General features: G+C 46.3%; 1 protein-coding gene across 1 annotated transcript in view; it reads left to right on the plus strand.

Annotated features, from left to right (window-relative positions):
- The first annotated feature begins 4275 nt into the window (after positions 1 to 4275).
- Positions 4276 to 19479, plus strand: part of WDR70 (WD repeat domain 70) — a 344061-nt gene continuing 328857 nt past the window's right edge. The window contains exons 1-5 of the mRNA XM_075588451.1: positions 4276 to 4420; positions 6073 to 6135; positions 7280 to 7363; positions 8256 to 8370; positions 14274 to 14382. Coding sequence (XP_075444566.1) covers positions 6081 to 6135; positions 7280 to 7363; positions 8256 to 8370; positions 14274 to 14382 — 363 coding nt within the window. The 5' untranslated portion in view covers positions 4276 to 4420; positions 6073 to 6080. The remainder of the gene's footprint in view (positions 4421 to 6072; positions 6136 to 7279; positions 7364 to 8255; positions 8371 to 14273; positions 14383 to 19479) is intronic.

The following is a 19479-nucleotide window of genomic DNA, read 5'->3' on the forward strand; positions in this document are numbered from 1 at the left end:
CACTATCCACTGGGGGTAACATGGGAATCGGGTACCTGCTACGAAGAAATGGTCCCAGCTCGACTCTGCACCACTCAAGTGGTGGGGCCGGGGCTCAGGTTTTCCCGCCAGTCCTGGATAACTGTGGGCAACATTTTCCCGCGCAGGCGGGAAGTCAGCACATGGGCTCTACCGCCTTGAGGGCTTCATCATGGCGAAACAAAAATAGAGCACAATTTAGAAAAAAGTTTACAGGGCACCCCAGGTCTGATATCCCAGCAGCGCCTCCAAATGTAGCCCTTTTTCTGAACCCTCCCAAAGGAACTACTGGTCACTGTACAACACCTGCGGCTCCAGGAGATCTGAGCCTCCGCTAGCTGGGAGCCTGGGGTAACACTCATACACTTACTTAGTGCAGCGCCTCCACTTACCCAGGATCCCGTGATGTGAGATTCCCCTGGGCAAGAAATACAACAACACACATATATATATGCAACCAGTTTTACTATATGATAATGCACGGAACCTTATCACTCTATATTATAGCAATATAACCTTAACGTGTAACCTTAGTGGCTCGGCCACTCTCTTCAAGCGGTGCTTTCCCTGGCCTTACACAGCGCGCCGTCAGGGGGCGGGACGGGGGCAGGCCAGTGACGTCACGGAGCTGGTTCACCCTCATTGGGCGAACCGCTCACGTGACCGGCCCTGCGCCAAATTTCAAAACTCTGTGAGACACACGCTTCCGCAAGCGTGCGGAAGCGTGCGCGAGCCCCTGCTAAAGACGCTCTCATTGCGGCTGCAGGGGCTCAGTTTCGTGCAGCAGCACGCCTCAGCCCGGGTCAGCGCATAAGCGCTGACCATGCCCGAGGCCTTAGGCTGCGTCCACTCTAGTGCTGAGCGTGCGGCGCTTGCCGAGTTTAGTTTCTGCAATTTAAATTGTCCTGTCCCCGCTCACGCGGTGCGCGCACGCTCTCCCAAGCTTGCACGTGCTTGCAAAATAGACAGGACACCCGGCGCTCATTCTTGGAGAGCTGGTGACGTCAGTGCTCTCAAGCATGAGCGTGGTCAGCTCAAGCGGGCCCACAGCATTAGGCGATCGTGCTGTTTAATTATATTTTTTATTTTTTACATAGTATTGAAGCAGGGGGTCTCCGGAGCTGAAATAAATGCGGTTCAGCTCCGGAGACCCCTGGCGTCAATATAAGGTAGTAAAAATAAAAGAAACTCCGTCTGATGCAAATCGCGATCCCGATCTCGCCACCCTTTTGGGTGCTAAAATAAATCGAGTATTTAACCCGCGATTTGAATCTCTGAGCTTTGTGAATGGCAGTTACTGGCAAAAAAAAATGGGAGTATTAGCATTTTGTGAGCCGTGTCATAGCAAGAGCCATTTACAAGCGATCGAAGCTTTGTGAATAGCTACACATGCAAAATCACTTGTAAAATGCACTTAATAAGCCTTAAGTGACTTATTGAAGTTTAGTGAATTGGCCCCTAACTGTCCCTACTGTCGATCAAAGCCGCGGGAATACAATTGCGGCATCCCCGGGCCGCAGGGATTAACACCGGGAAATCCCATATGAAAGTTTGGACCTCACACAGATCGTCGTGGCTTTTACTGTCTCTGGAGCCCCTGCATTTTTCTTTTTTTTGCCGGGGACAATAAATCTGACTACATCTGTATTTTTATGTGCACAATGTTGGAGATTCTGGATGGAAGTACTTCCCAGCAATTCCTATGGAAATCTACTAACATACAGATGCAGCAAAACTTACTGTTTTCGGCACTAGGGCAAGCTGCGGGACCGCACCTGCGACTGCCTGGTGCTGGGGGATTATCACGACGGGGAAGAGGGGTTCAATTTAAGCTTTGTCAGCCGCGGCTGCAGAGATAGCAAGTCTGGCTAATGATCATTGCCATGGCAATGTGACGTCACGTGACCCCACTGCGTCATTTGATGCCAAGTTGCCATGGCGAAGTGTCGCTGGAAGCCAGAGTAAGTAATAGTACTTGCTGGTGATTTACCAGCACGTGATTTACACTTTGGTTTATGGGTTTGCGCTTGATTTATTTCTATTTTAAGTAAAATTATAGAGGACTCACGCGATCCCCGGCATTTAATTTAAATGCATTCGGGGAAATACGGGGCATCTGTAACCGCCACGTCCCCACCTGAAAATCTCGGGGGGCACTCCCCCCTGTTTGCGCACCCCTGGCTTAGTGCACACAAAATATACAGATAGTCTTACAGAACCTCCCAAAAAATGTAGTGTACCTGCTAAATAGGTGCAGTTGCAGACCTTCCAACATTTGTCACATCAGTGTAGGTAGAGAGGCATCCAAGCAAGTGACGCCACCTAAGGAGACTGGAGCACATGCAATTTGCATATATATCCAAACATGTTCCCCGAGGCTGTGGATTGCCGGGGAAACTGACTGCGGCAATCCCGGCCGCGGGGGGAAGTCAGCAGCGGGCGGCCCAGTTCACTGACATAAAGCTGCCCGAAGCTGTACTATATGCTAAGATCATATTTTGAAGAAAATGTGGATTTTTAAATCTATTTAATACACACACACAATAGAAATGATGGGAAATTCCCCAGCTGATCAGTATCCTATCAATCATTCATCTCCCAGATGCTTTAATTAGCTGAAGGTGCTGAGCTTCAACCACTGACAGAAATAGATACAATAGGTACAGATGAATTTATTAGGTACAGAACATTAAAAAAACAAACGGTAGCGTACCTGCTAAATAAGTACAGTTGGAGGATAAGAGGCATTCATCATTTATTTCCCTCATAGAATTGTACAAAGTAAACCAGCATAAATGATGTAGTCTGGGAATAAATAATGAGTCAGAACCATGTTTAAATGCCAAAATATATTTCAATGACACTGTTACCACCTGAAGAAGAAGCCTGTGGACTGAGTGTGTAAACCATTGTTGGTCCAATAAAACTGTTTTCATGCTACCTATTTTTGTATTCCCTTTCCCAGTGCTACTTTACTGATTGTATTCTCTGAAAGTCCCACCAACTTGACCTTATCCTGCACTCAATATAACTGTATAAGAGACTCTTAGAGTTATTATTGAGTGTGAGGTACCATTATATAATTAGTTATTAGTCTGCGAGGGACAATGGGTAACTCGAGTTTCTGTGCACCAATCTTTTTTTAATTTTTGCAAATGACTATTAAGGTGTTGCTGATTTCCCTTCTGATTTGTACCATCTGCTTAGTCCCCGCTGGCTCTGACCGCGCTCATGCTTGAGTGGTGACATCACCAACTCTCCAAGCATGAGTTCGGGTGTCCTTTGAATTTTGCGAGAGCGCGCGCGGAGAGGGGGGAGTAGATGGGGGCCTATTGAGCCCTCTTCAAACACTCTTATTTTTCAGCTGGCTGTGACGCGTAGCCATGGCAACGCGGCTTCAAATGATGCTGTGGGGCCATGTGACGTGACATCACATGACCCTGCAGCGTCATTTGCACAGATACCAGGTAGGGGGGAGGGGGGCACGAGAGTGGGACAAGGAAGACAGGGGGGCGCAGCAGGAAATGTTTGCGCTCCCCTGATTTATTCTACTATATATCCACCGAAGTCGCAGTTCGGGCCGATTTCAGCCGAATATCTTCATTGACTTCAATGGGGATTTTTGGCAAAAAAACATCATGGACTGCCATTTTAGTGGTGAATATAGAATGACCACTTTACCACATTTTGTAGATTAAAACAGAAGCAAGTCTCCCTAGGAGGACACTACCTGTTTTGGTTTGTGCTGCATCCATTTAAAACCCTTAAATAGGAGAGGTGGAAAAAATAAGGACAAAGGTAGAAAACGCAGCCAGCAGTGATATGTCAAAATGTTTTACAAAATCACTGTAAACATAGTATACAAATGATTTATTATTATTTTTTATATTATTATTTTATTTAGATTTCGTGATTTTTTTTTAATTAGGATCGGGTCACTTTTGAGCATATTTGTTCATTGCATATTTAGGAAGTTCATAATGGTTTGTATGCTATCTTTTAACCTTCTGTTGCCCCCTCCCCCTCTCCTGAAAATAACATGTATTTTTATATCCACATAAAGTACGGGTAACTGAAAAAGGGAAAGTAAATGGAGTTAATACAATGACCACTTCTGACAGACTAGGCAGTACATGACTTGAGGAAGGAAAGAGATAGAGGATAATGTGCCACCGTCCCTGAAACCCCTCTCTAAAACTCATGTTATTGGAGCGAGTTCTACTCCGGAAACAAACGCCGCGTTTGCGAATCATCGGGTTGTCCCTTCCTGCTCTCTGTAGCCCGACCAGGAAGTGAGACTGAGAGTGTACACAAGTGTGTACAGCGTGCGGCTGCTCAAGTGCTGATCTGCAGGGAGACTTGTGCGCGAGCGCGTTAAGGACTCAGAGACGTTATAGTGCAGGTAACCGGGGGAACCCTCCCCCACCTACACCACCCTCTCCCCACCTACACCACCCTCTCCCCACCTACACCACCCTCTCCCACATCCAGCTCACCATCATACATACACATCCAGCTCACCATCATACATACACATCCAGCTCACCATCATACATACACACACACACACACATCCAGCTATCCAGCTCCCCCCCCCCGCCCCCACACACACACACACACACACACACACACACACACACATACATACATCCAGCTCCCCTACATATGCACACATCCAGCTCCCCTACATATGCACACATCCAGCTCCTCTACATACATACACACATCCAGCTCCCCTACATACATACATACATACACACATCCAGCTCCCCTACATACATACACACATCCAGCTCCCCTACATACATACACACCTTCAGCTCCCCTACATACGCACACACCTTCAGCTCCCCTACATACGCACACACCTTCAGCTCCCCTACATACGCACACACCTTCAGCTCCCCTACATACGCACACACCTTCAGCTCCCCTACATACGCACACACCTTCAGCTCCCCTACATACGCACACCTTCAGCTCCCCTACATACGCACACATCCCACTGCAACATTCGCTCCCATCCAGCGCTGCAACACATATAGCCTGTATATTGGACTTATACACATCTGGACATCACAGCAAACATCCCCTGCTCTGTTACACACCCAGACACCCCTGCTCTGTTATCCACACGAATGCATCGCTGCTCCCCACCCATGTACCACTACTTTTATTTACAAATGTACAGCTCCACTTTTTAAAGAAAAGGGTATTCAATTTAGAAAGCCACTCACCCATTCCTATTTTTACAGCTTAAACAGTGTTTATTCTTTGTAAGATACATTTCTTAGAGCTTTGCCTCAATATTTCAAAAAAGTTAAAGAAATTGTTTTAATTGGGCACCTTAACGTGATTTTCAGCACTGTCTAATGGCAGAGAACAGCAATCTCGGCCTTTACGTTGTTATCACAGTAAATCCGGCGGAAACGTATCACTTTTAGTGGTAGTACAGGTCCAGAGATGGAGAGAATCACTTTCCTAGATATTGAGAATAATATATTACTACTGAATGCCGTTTTTGCCAATATTTGGACATGTTTTTGCTCCCTCTACAAAAAAATGTAGAGTCATGAAAAGTTTGTGTATGCTCTCCAGTATAATTATTTCATAAGCACATTTGTAGTTCTTATGTTAATGCATAAATAGTAGAGATAGGAGCATCTGTCTTTATTTTTGAACCAACGTGTCTATTTAGGGTTAGGGTAAGGAATAGGCTGAACATGTGACTTTATTTAACCAGCTGCATATTTCAGTAGGTTTATAAAGTAGGTTTATTACACAGCATAAGCTGGGATGCATAGCACTGCATTGCCAAACATTCACAATGTGTAAAGGCCAGGTCAAGCCATAACATTTGACTTGGATTTTGTCCATCTTTAAATAAACATGTGACTTTTGGGTTTGAGCAAATTCAATTATATTTTCTTAGCATGTCATATACCAAATGTAAAATTGTATGTTCTGAGAGTCCTGTAATTACTTCTTGTTGAAGGTGTACTGCTGCAAGTACATTTCCATTGTGTCAAGAACCTGTCCTCTCTTTAATTCTAGACTTCAGAATGGATGATCAGGAAGACTCCGATATGGCTGCAATGATGGGCTTCTCCGGGTTTGGTTAGTTTAATTTATTTATGCAGTGATTAACCCCTCTAGTGTCGGTTCGCCAGTTTATTTTGCATTCAGGCACATTGTGTAAATCTGTATGTGAGAGGGCGAGGCATGGCTGTGACACCGTCCCGCTTATTGAACTTTACAATGTACTATGTAGAAGTTATGTTTGCTATCGCACTGATTATCCCGTAAGCTGTATGTGTCGCATCTTCCGTGATACTTTTTAGTGTCCTGCTAATAGTTGGGCTGTATTCTGAAATGGCAATTGCAGGTTTTAGTCTGTTCTAACTCCATTATATGATGCTAAATTGGACTGCTTAAGGTGCAGTCCCACTTGGTGACATACAGAGAAGTTGCAATCTTGTCAAATCGGCCATATAACCTCTTCTTATTCATTTGTATCACTGAAGATCCAATAGCCTAACTTTAAATAACACAACAACAAATACCCACAGAACAGGTGTCCCTAAGTTGTGTTTTTATTTTATTTTAATAACAACTTTGGAGGACCATAATTCTTGGCTTTTTTCATTAATCTCTTTACATGGAGACGTGTTCTGTATTATACTGGAACCTATGGCTTAAAACCTATCTAGTGCACATATACTGTATGTTGTCAATGGTAGAAAAGCTACGGACTACAGGAAAGATCAGGCTGCAGTGAATGTGTAGGGGTTTCAGGAACCACCAATAAAAACTTGGGGAACCACAATTTAAGAACTCACAGAACATAACATTGGTACCACTTCCATCATGTACCTTCACCGTGAACTATCCTTACTGGAGGAGAAATGCTGCAGCAGTGACAAAGGTCATAAAGTATCTCTTAAAGATGACAATTTTAGCTTTTCTCTATATAATTCTCAGAAATATCAATATAGTAGAACATTTGACAATAAAATATTCAACCCTAAGGGAGGGTGTTTAGGGGGGAAAAGCCGTTACGTTGAGAACCACAATGGTTCGGAAGTGCTGTTTCCATTTCTGTAATGGAAAGTGGCTTTTGATGGTTGGAATCGTGCAAGAGATACCCAATATCATTAAGCTGTGTAGGATGCCCATGATCAGCTTGTTGAAGGTTTCTGCTTTCAATAACCGTGCCGTCTCTTCTTTTCAACCCGTAGCTGACTTTCTTTTGTGTTTTCAGGGAAGAAAGCTCGGACATTTGACTTGGAAGCCATGTTTGAGCAAACCCGTAGAACCGCAGTGGAGAGGAGCAAGAAGACTTTCGGTGAGTACACCAAGTGACACTCGGTCAACGTCCTGCCTTTTTTTTTTTTTTTTTTGCTTGTGTCGGGGAGTGATTCAGATCTGTAGCCACGAGCTGAACAGAAGAGCAGGGTTCTACCGTTTTCTCATCGCTACCTTAGTGATCATGGAAGGTCCATGGCCCTCTCGTTCCTCCTGGGTTTCTGGCACCAATAGGGTTTGAATCTTTGTTGTATATCCTTTTATCCATTTCTATATGTTTCCACACCTCAGAGTATAGTAACTATAGCTGTGTTGACTTGCATGCCTGAGTTCCCCAGGATGCCTACATTTTCTGAACATCATCATTTATCCAATATGTCACTTGTTTTCTGAACGTTTGTATAACAGTGTAAGCTTTCAGGATCATTCAGATCATTTTTTTTTTTTTTAAACATGGAAGCATGAGCTTCGATGATCATGCAGCCTGGTATATCAATGCACTAGTGCACACGTATGCATGTGTGCAACAAGCCAACTGTGTCCCCTGGAGCTGGGGATTTAGATTGCCTATATAGTCTCTGTAGTATTTTATAACTCTGCGGTAACGAGTCGGCTAAGTCCATAGAGCAAAACAAATAAACGGTGTCCCAAGTGTTAGACTTGGATCACTCTGATAACCATAGGCTGATGTAATTTCATCAGGATACACTGAACCTTTTTAATGTTCAATTTATCCACAAATGACGTTTCATATTTATATATGTGTGTTTTTATTAACATATTGTGTGTTTATGTATGTATATATATATATACAGTACATGTGCGCACACAGATACAAATCCATGTATTTGATGCCCTTCTGGCGGGGTATATTATTAATTCTTGTAGTATATATAATCCAGTAAAAGGAAATGTATTGTACCTCTTGACAGAAGCCAGAGAGAGCGAGGAAGAGAAGGCCAAAGAAGAACTAAAAATTAAACCTGCAGTCCCAGAAGATGTTGCTTCAGGCTCTGGATTGAAAAAATCTGAATTATCAGGCTCAAGGTATTGGTTAAAACATACTAAAGTCATATATAATATGTGACATCATTGTAGGTCACCGTTTCTCTTCATCTGCTGCACCATACACAGAGAAGTATCATTTTATTCGTGAGCTTTTTTTTGTTTTAGGATGAGAATTTTCCTCTGTCAAATAAAAGACCGGAAAAATGTAGCACTTGTGGCGCAGCGAGCAATGATGATCATTATAAGAGCAATGTGTCGCAGGCAGCCGAAGGGTTAAATAGAAGCTGCATTTATCCAAGGAAAACCAAATCCTCTTTTACATATGTTCAATCCCTTTGTGTAGTGGGTGGGGGACGGGGGAATGATTACTCTGTGACTCTTCCCATGAGATAGTAATGTTGTACCAGCAAAACATGTCTACCTGCATCTTTCTTGCCGATGGTGCTTGAAAGACACGGCTTTCTCGTTAAACCGCTTCCTTTCGTTGCCCCTCAGATGCTCTCTGGGCTCTATTTAGCTAGTCCTTTATTGGTTTTGTTTCCTATGAAGTGTATTGAGGCAGTAAAAGTAGTTGAAATTCACCTTCCTCCATATGTCCCTCCTACGCCAGTACAAACAAATAGGAGAGAAACCCCATACAGTTGGGGGTAAGGTAAAACTTTCCGGCTCGTTCGCCCCCCCCCCCCCCCCCCGACAAGTCTCCCTGCTCCCCTCCTCGCAGCAGTTCTCCATCTAGCTTAGCAACAGCAAGGAAAAAGAAAACCGCTTCATTGCAGACAGTCAAAGCAAGGGAAAGTTACACTGGCACGGAGGTCTATAAGACAATGAATCTCTTGGATCTCGCCAGTACCAACGAATGGGGACTAACTAAAGCAACAGGGAGAGAAAAAAACCTCAAACAGTCAAACACAGCAGAGCTTAGCTTATTTTTTCTTCATGAGTCTGCCTGTGTTTAGAATTGAAGTAATGTTTGGGCTAACTGGTTCCAATTTAAGGCTGCGATTATAGTGCCGTCGACAGCGACGCGACAGTGACGTCACGCTGCGGTCGCTGGAAAAATCAAATTGACTTTACTTCCAGCGATCGCGACCAAGCTGTCGCGTCGCTTCTCCTGTAAGCGCACGTGACGGCGGCAATACATTTGTTTTGCCGCGGCGTCGCCGGCACTATAAGTGCAGCCTAAGAATGCCGTGAAACAATATTTATTTAATGCTCATGTCCATCCTTTTATCAGAGGACTGCATTTCAAAAACTTGCTATGGTTTGATGGCTCCTCTAAGTCCGTGCTTATAGTACCGGCGACGCTGACATCACACTGCGGTCACAGGAAAAATCAAATTGCAATGACTTCCAGCGATCACGACCAAGCCGTCGCGTCGCGCTTACTATAAGCACACGTGACAGCGGCAATGCATTTGTTTTGACGCGACGTCGCCGGTTAATTCAAATGGCAGCCAGGACGTCTCGCGAGCAAGGGTTAGCCTGACCGCAGCATAGCCAAATTGCAACCATCAAAAAGTGATGTTCACTGTTGTAGACCCTCCCTTGACAATGAGTGATACACATTATTTAGGCTATCACAACCTGTGACAAAGCAACACTTCTCCAGGATGGCTACTGGAATTTTGAGCTATGTCTGTGCAAAAGTGCACCCGAGTGTGTACACAACTCCTTGCATTCCCCGTACGTACCATGAAGCTTATCCATAGAGAAAGTGATTTGCCCAATACTACAATAAGTTGACACCAAGACTTTGCTACAACAAGCGGAGTTTTGATCTGAGTAAACTTGTAGCGTTCCCTAATGATGTGTTTGGTACGGCATGGGCCTTGCCCGGTAGAGATCCTTATAACGTACCACGTACATCATGGTCACGTGGTTGATTTTTAGAAGCAGATCGGGGTAATTGCTCTGGAGCTGCCAGCCTGATCAAAACAGTAGTAAACTCCCTGCCCTTCTGTTTCTGGCATGCGATTGCTCCTCGCACTGTGGTGTCGCCGGACCCCCGGCACTGTAAAGGTTAGAGCAGCAGCCTGAACTTTTTGGGTATATTCCTTATTTATTTTTTACCCATTCTGGGTCCCTCAGGGTTGTGCCTTGACCTCTACGGGCAGACCCCCCTGTTCCTGCAGTACTTTCACTGGGGAGGAGTATTTGCACGCCGGACACCATTTCGATAAATGGGGTAAACGGTGTAAAAAAAAGTCTATGGGAATAACTGGTATTTGAACATATCCTATATTTTTCCTTCCCTTCCTTATTTTATAAATTCTTTTTTATTCGGGGCATTTCATTTAGACATGGCATTCCATTGAGGTAGTTGCAAAAACAGGTTACATATAATGCATATGATACTTGGTATATTAGATACTTTTGGTAATGATGCAATAGGGTCGGTACATCCGATTCAAATATAACTTGATCTCACTCCCTTGAGTTTTTTGGCAGAGGGGCGGAAATATGAGTCCGGCGATTAGATTTTGTCACTTCGTCTATCTGTCCACCCTGCTATCTTAAGTCGATATCTATCTTCGTTTGGGCCCCTTGTTGGTTTTTTCCCCCCCCTTTTTTCTCGTTCCTCCCCAACTTTGGGGTATACTTTTACTGTATAAACGAGAATAGTGGGAATAACCATAACAAAAAAGGGGATACCTGGCGCTCAAAATGACACTTTGTCCATAGGAAACAAAAACAGTCTGTTAAGATTCCCCCAGAGAGTCCAAATCATGAAGATGATGGCGGAAGATATTCTTCACTGCTGCAACTTCCCAATCTACCTAGAAATGATATAAAGGCACACCACTGCGCAGTACTCCTGGTCTTAAAAGCTTCCCTTTACACAATAGAGATGCCAATGTAGACAATGCCTACTTACAGGAATGACTCTTTCTGAATACAGTTGAGACAATCTGTGCTTGATCCCCTTCCGCATCCACTGGTACCACGAATCTCCCGAGTACTTCCTCTATCCCTTAAAGCTCCGTGGTTTAAGGATCTCCCATATCACATGGAACCCCAGAGAGAGAGAGTGGACAATAGCAAAGATTGCACAAATTTAATTAAAAAACGGCTACAACAAGCCTAAAATACACTTACATGCACTCACATATAGGCATGTGGTTTAAAACGTCATGAGGATGCCGTCCGCAGCTTGTATGGGAGCTCCCTTGACTTCTCCGGTTGAGATACGCACTCACTGCTTCTCTCCAGCCGGTCTGACACGCCTGTGTTCCTCACTCGTTAGGCTGCGTTCCGGTACACAGCCAGCTAGCGTCACACACTTAGCGCCTCCTGAGTCTCTAGGAGTCCCCTGCCGACGGCAAATCCAAGCTCCTCCCACCCTAACGAGTTTCGTGACGTAAGGATCTCACAATTTATACCCCCTCCCACATTCAAAAAATGGTTAAAAGCTCACTCCATTGCATCTCCCACTCTCAGGGGAACTTGCTTGCAGTTTGATTGTGACAATCTAATACAGAGTGCTTTTCCTGGTAATGTACAGGTTAATAAGAGCTTCAATCAGACTTAGAACTATGCAACTAATTTTGACAGATTTATTATAAATCATTCTTCCTGGTAATGCACAGGTTATTAAGAATTTATATTAGTGTTAGGTACCCTTGAGATGTGGTCTGCCGTGTAGTGGCTCAGGGGCCTACAACACTTTGGCCAAAATGTTAAACTAAAAGACCATTTTATTTAATAGATATCTATACATATATATTTAGGCACTGTACCGTGTATGTTTAACTGGATGTGCACTGGGCTCTGTCTGTGTTTCATGTTCTGTCTCTGGTTTTAAATATATATTGCCATGCTCAGTAGCACTCCTCTGTGACGCTTATATATATGTTGTGGTTATTTTGGGGGTTCAATATGAGCTTGTAGGTGTCCTGTATGTTTTATGAAAATGTTTATTTCCTGATTTATCAGAGATATGGGTCTATATGATTTTGGTCTTGGGGGGTCCTTCCCTTGTTTATGTATAATTCTAATATGAGCCAAATTACTTGATGCGGGGAACGTTTTACCTTCTTGAATGTTTTGGAACCTTTTTTTCAGGGGATTGTTAATTATGTCTTTGAGTATTTTAAAGTATTCCCCCGATAGACCATAAGGGCCCGGAGCCTTGCAGTTTTTAAGGTTTTGTATTGTGTCATTTATTTATTTGGTTGTTATTGGGGTGTTTATGCTCTCTAGTTGGGCTTCACTGATCTTTGGGATTTTTAGATTCGTAAAGAACTTTTCCCTCCTTACTGAGTCGATTTTCCCCTTATCGTATAATTGTTCGTAAAATTGCTTAAAGATGTTACCTATTCCCTTGGGTTTCGTTTTAGTTTGCCCGGATTTGTCTTTTAGTTTGGTAATCGGTTTCATATTGTTAAATCCTCTCATAAGATTACTTTATGCCTTGACGTGGCTCGCAAGCTTACAACGCTTTGGCCAAAGGGTTAAACTAAATGACCCTACTTCAAGAGAATATATAAGTATTTTACTGTGTATTTCTGTCATGTTGGATGTAGCATTGGGCTTCTCTGTCGTCTGTTGTATACATATGCCACGCTCAATAGCACTCCATTTTGACACATATACATATATATATATATTGTGGGGGCTCAGGGGTTCCCAAAAAGAGCTTACTGGGGTTCTGTGTTTTGTTAACCCATTCTCAGCTGTTCCAGCTGGTGGAGGTTAGTGGCTCCTCCTTCCCAGGTTTTAAGCCCGCCCCTCCCCACTTCCCTAGTTTGCAAGTGTCTCATTCTGCTGGATATAGACCCACTGTGGTCTTTCTCCCTCCTAATAGAGGCAAATGAGAATTTTAATCCTAATAGAGGTATATTAGTATTTTATCTGGTAGTGTTATTACTTGCGAACAGGTGTCTGCCTTGACGTGGCTCGCAAGCTTACAACGCTTTGGCCAAAGGGTTAAACTAAATGACCCTACTTCAAGAGAATATATAAGTATTTTACTGTGTATTTCTGTCATGTTGGATGTAGCATTGGGCTTCTGTCGTCTACTTTATAATCTGCCTGATTTGTTTCCATGTTTAAAGAAGCTAATTTCTTCCGTAGACTGATGTTTTTGCTTCCTGATTATCTAGCCACAATTCGCAGGCTGCTTTTTTTTTTGCCTGTAATCTTCTCTGTTTTGTGGGGAGTCTGTTATTTTAAGTGATTTTAAAGGCTTGTGCTGGCTCTGTTGAATCCTTTATTAGCCTCTCGTTTGTGTCTGCTGACATATGATGTGGCCTCTCATAACTGCCTTAGGGGTGTTATATAGTGGGTGTGCGCGTGGCACTTATAATTGGCTGTGGTTAGTCAGCCTTCCTATAATGGTGTCACGCGCACTCACGGCAGTGAGCGTGGAGCCGGGCGACAGGGGGGAAGACAGGGAAAAAGATTTTGCGCCGCTGAAGTGTGTGTGTGTGTGTGTGTGTGTGTGTGTGTGTGTGTGTGTGTGTGTGTGTGTGTGTGTGTGTGCCAGTGCCAAAGTTGAATAAATAAATATTTTTATTGTGCAACAGGATTTTTTTTTATTTATTATTATTTTAAAAATATTATTTAATACATTCACACACACCACACACACACACTCTACCTTCGCTCACAGCATACACACACACACACTCTACCTTCGCTCACAGCATACACACACACACACTCTGCCTTCGCTCACAGCATACACACACACACACTCTGCCTTCGCTCACAGCATACACACACACACACTCTGCCTTCGCTCACAGCATACACACACACACACTCTACCTTCGCTCACAGCACACACACACACACACTCTGCCTTCGCTCACAGCATACACACAAAAAGCGTGCGTCCGCACCTACTATAGGACAAGCCTTGGATGTTTCCCAGAAAAGTGTCGGGTCATTTTTATGTGATTCGTTGTCTAATTCAAATTCCTTCCTTCCCTTTCTAACAGGGGGTTTGAGGAAAGCTCAGATGATGAGTTAATTGGCCCACCCCTTCCTCTTGGCTACAAGGACAGCGACGATGAGGATGCACAGGAGGATGACGAAGGTGACGACGATGTAAGTTTAAATGGTTGTCGTTATGAACTATTGTTTTGAAGAAGTTGCTGTTAGATAATTTTGATATTTTAGATAGTTAAACCAGCACTCACACTTAACAAAATAAAATGTCATATTACAATACCTTTTTTATGTCGCCGTGCTACATGTGAACATGCCAAAGAGATTTGTAACACTACTGCAGGGAGACATGGCCAGATTGATGTACTGTGATTGGCCGTGCAAATCACATGATGCAGCCGTCGTGTGTGAATAACAAAATCTCAAATCGCTTGAGGAGACCGGCGCTTTGCGGCGCTTTGCGGCGCTTTGCGGTGCTTTGCGGTGCTTTGCGGTGCTTTGCGGCGCTTTGCGGTGCTTTGCGGTGCTTTGCGGTGCTTCGCGGCGCTTGTTATGTGCACTCATATTAGTTTGTGTTTCAGTGGCGTGCGATTTTTGGTATAATCGCGGCCGTAGAATGTTGTGCATTACAGGGAGTACAGCAGAACGGGGACTCTGGTGCCAGAGGTAACACTGGGGGGGGGGGGGGGGGTGAGGGGTTTGTACTACAGGAAACTACACAGTTCAGAATCTGTTTCATATTATATATATTTTTATATTGGTCAACGAACAGCATTGATTTTTTTTATAGTACTGCCTAGAACAGCGGTGCGCAAACTGGGGGGCGCGCCCCCCTGGGGGGGCGCAAGATTGTTTAGGGGGGGCGCAGGAAGCAGCGGCGATTTTGCCAGGAGCAGAGGGAAAAAAGCCGTCTGCAGCTGCAATTTTTCTTTTGGCCATTAGGTGGCGCTGCGCTGTGCTACAGTACACAGCAGCATCTCGTTGCTTCCTGCATCAGCGACATGGGGAGAGGGGGTGAGTGAGACTGGCACATGGGGGGAGTGAGACTGGGACATGGGGTGAGTGAGACTGGGACATGGGGGAGTGAGACTGGCACATGGGGGGAGTGAGACTGGCACATGGGGGAGTGAGACTGGGACATGGGGGGGAGTGAGACTGGGACATGGGGGGAGTGAGACTGGGACATGGGGGGGAGTGAGACTGGGACATGGGGGGGAGTGAGACTGGGACATGGGGGGGAGTGAGACTGGGACATGGGGGGGAGTGAGACTGGCACATGGGGGGGAGTGAGACTGGCACATGGGGGGGAGTGAGACTGGCACATGGGGGGGGAGTGAGACTGGCACATGGGGGGGGAGTGAGACTGGCACATGGGGGGGGAGTGAGACTGGCACATGGGGGGGAGTGAGACTGGCACATGGGGGGGGAGTGAGACTGGCACATGGGGGGGGAGTGAGACTGGCACATGGGGGGGGGGGAGTGAGACTGGCACATGGGGGGGGGAGTGAGACTGGCACATGGGGGGGGGGAGTGAGACTGGCACATGGGGGGGGAGTGAGACTGGCACATGGGGGGGGGAGTGAGACTGGCACATGGGGGGGGAGTGAGACTGGCACATGGGGGGGAGTGAGACTGGCACATGGGGGGGGAGTGAGACTGGCACATGGGGGGGGAGTGAGACTGGCACATGGGGGGGAGTGAGACTGGGACATGGGGGGGGAGTGAGACTGGGACATGGGGGGGGAGTGAGACTGGGACATGGGGGGGGAGTGAGACTGGGACATGGGGGGGAGTGAGACTGGGACATGGGGGGGAGTGAGACTGGGACATGGGGAGGGTGTGAGTGACATGAGGGGGGTGAGAGTGTGAGATGGGGAGGGGGGTGAGAGTGAGTGTGACATGGGGAGGGGGGGTGAAAGAGCTACATGGGGATGAGAGAGACATTGGTGGGAGGGAGGGAGACACTGGCAGGAGGGAGAGAGACACACAATGGCTGGAGGGAGAGTGTGAGAGAGACACCGGGTGGAGGGAGAAACAATAGCTGGTTGGAGAGTGCAAGAGAGACACTGGGGGGAGGGAGAGGCAATGGCTGGAAGGAGAGTGAGAGACAATGGAGGGAGGGAGACACTAGGGGGAGGGAGAAAGAGAGAGACACACACAGGGGGAGGGAAAGAGAGTGGGGGGGAGACACTGAGGGGAGGGATAGAGAGGGACTGGAGGGGGAGTGTGAAATACAGGGAGTTGGAGAGACTGGAAGAGGAGTGTGAGACTGGAAGAGGGGAGAGAGTGAGAGACAATGGGGGGAGGGAGAAAGAGACACACACTGGGGGGAGGGAAAGAGAGTGGGGGGAGGGGGAGACACTGAGGGGAGGAATAGAGAGGGACTGGAGGGGGAGTGAGAAATACAGGGAGAGACTGGAAGAGGTTAGAGAGGTCCTGAGGTGTTCTAATGTGGCGGGAAGAGAGAGATTAATAATACAGCAGAAATGGGAACGCTATTAGACAAATATTATAATATTTATTTTTAAGTTATGTAATTTGTGCTATAAATACTTTTTTTGTAGACGCGTGGCGGGGGCGTTACAAAGCTGGTTCGCACTGACGTCATGCACTGCACATGCACTGACGTCATGTGATTTTGATTACATCAGGCATGGGGGGCCCGAGAAATTTCATGGATGAAAAGGGGGGCTCGGCATAAAAAGTTTGCTCACCCCTGGCCTAGAACACCAGTCATACTAAAGCCTAAAGTTTGTCTGACTTGTGGTTGATGAATAAAAGTCCGAATTAGTTCATGTGGAACTCCTACTTATTCCAGTAGCCTGCGGTCATTTCAGATCAGATGTTGTATTGTCTTTTGGTCCTTGCTTCAATTTTCCATAGATGGTTTGTTTGAGTTCCTCTCTTTGTTGGCATGGAGCAATGTAACCATAAATACATAGCCTGTGTCTAAAATATAATGGATGGAAATAGAGCCGTGAGAAGGATTGCAGAGAAGGATTGGAGAATACAGTATTTATTTTTTGTTATCTCTGCACCTATTAACGTGGTGGGAAGAGGACGTTAAGAGCACGCGGGATATAAAATGAGTAGTGGGAAAAATGAAGACCGGTTTCCTCAAAAGCCACAAATTATTATTTTTTCCTTTTTATCACTTGTAAACCAAAATTCTATATTAGAATAACACAAGGGCCCAAAATATATTACTAGTGTAGCACCTGGAGCAGCTTTGCCAACTAGACGCATGTTGATCATACAGGCTGCACATCCCTGAAATGGTCTTGTAACAATATTAAAGCCTATTTAAATCAACTTGTGCAGCGGATATGTGACTCGTTGGCAAACATTGTACAGAAACTACTACATTACAAATGATTATTTTTTGTTTCAGAGCCTAAAAAGGTTTCTAGGGTGTGAGTTACCCAGCACTGGAGCGAAAAGGCCTTCAAGCATCAGGCACACAGTGACAAACCTGGGGGTTCTTATCTGCTGTCAAATTCTCTGTTTCCGTGACCACACAGTTGTATATTCGGGTAGTAGATGCTTATCCTCTTGAGCACCGGAGGGGCGGTGGCACCCCCTCCGGCACATCGCGATCACATGTCCACTCCTAAACGGTCACGGGATCGCGGTGGCACCCCCTCCGGCACATCGCGATCACATGTCCACTCCTAAACGATCACGGGATCGCGGTGGCACCCCCTCCGGCACATCGCGATCACATGTCCACTCCTAAACGGTCACGGGATCGCGGTGGCACCGCCTCCGGCACATCGCGATCACATGTCCACTCCTAAACGGTCACGGGATCGCGGTGGCACCCCCTCCGGCACATCGCGATCACATGTCCACTCCTAAACGGTCACGGGATCGCGGTGGCACCCCCTCCGGCACATCGCGATCACATGCCCACTCCTAAACGGTCACGGGATCGCGGTGGCACCCCCTCCGGCACATCGCGATCACATGTCCACTCCTAAACGATCACGGGATCGCGGTGGCACCCCCTCCGGCACATCGCGATCACATGTCCACTCCTAAACGGTCACGGGATCGCGGTGGCACCCCCTCCGGCACATCGCGATCACATGTCCACTCCTAAACGGTCACGGGATCGCGGTGGCACCCCCTCCGGCACATCACGATCACATGTCCACTCCTAAACGGTCACGGGATCGCGGTGGCACCCCCTCCGGCACATCGCGATCACATGTCCACTCCTAAACGATCACGGGATCGCGGTGTCACTGATGACATAAACAGAAGAGGAGTCTTCTCTCGCTGCTTTGGTCAGATCACGTTCTGCGCTTCTATCATCTTCCCTAGAAAAATGAGCTGAAAACCCATGATATAGCTATTACATCATAGGGCCCATGGAGTGACAGGCCCTATGGCATGGTGGCTGTCACGGCAGCATAGGACTTTTTGCACCCTTTTAACCAGGATCATTCACTAGGCAAAACAAGGTAGCAGAACAAAATGACGTTTATTCGGGTAAACCCGCGTACACGCAATGAATATACAAAATAGAGACGAAATACACACTTACTGGGGGTGAAAACTAGGCTCAAACCGGTGCATGGTGCCTGCTTCGGAAGGCTTACCCTGACCGGGGAATCCCTCCCGGCTTCCTGGTCCTCTTTTCGGCTAGAAACCCTAGCCGCAAACGCTATGTTCTAAAATGAGAACTTGGACCTCGCGTCTGACTTAGTCTCTGCGGGGCAGGCTTTCTTAGCTTCTAAAATGAAGCCGGTTGCTCTGCTATTTGTAACAGAGCAACTTTGAAAACCCCGACACGCTTCGATTCAAGCCACAAGCTCGTCTGGTTCTCGGACTCAGCCAAGCGGAAGATATGTAAAGAGTTGGCAATCTTCAGCCTGGAAGTAGGAGGAGTGACCAATCAATTCCTTCCCACTAGCCAATAGAAACGGGGCCTCGTCTCTTGGCTGACATCAGAAGAGGAGGCGTGCCAAGCCGGTTCAAAGTCGGGTGGACAGGAAATATGAATTGGCCAATGGGAGATGCGCTTTCGAGCTGTATCTCCCCCAGCTAACACATTGCCACCCGCTGGGCAGGCTCCTCCAGGTCTTGCAGACTCAAAAGGTGTCCCCACAGGGTGCCCTTTGTTCTCCGGACCTGGCAATTTGCCCTTCCTTGCCCACCAAACTGTTATCACCTTTGGACACCCTCCCTCCTTTGAACTCCGATGTCTATCCAGACTTCCCGGCACTTATTTGGATGCCCGGGCTAACTGCA

Source organism: Ascaphus truei, chromosome 1 (assembly GCF_040206685.1).
Source record: "Ascaphus truei isolate aAscTru1 chromosome 1, aAscTru1.hap1, whole genome shotgun sequence".
In the NCBI taxonomy this organism is placed as follows: Eukaryota; Metazoa; Chordata; class Amphibia; order Anura; family Ascaphidae; genus Ascaphus; species Ascaphus truei.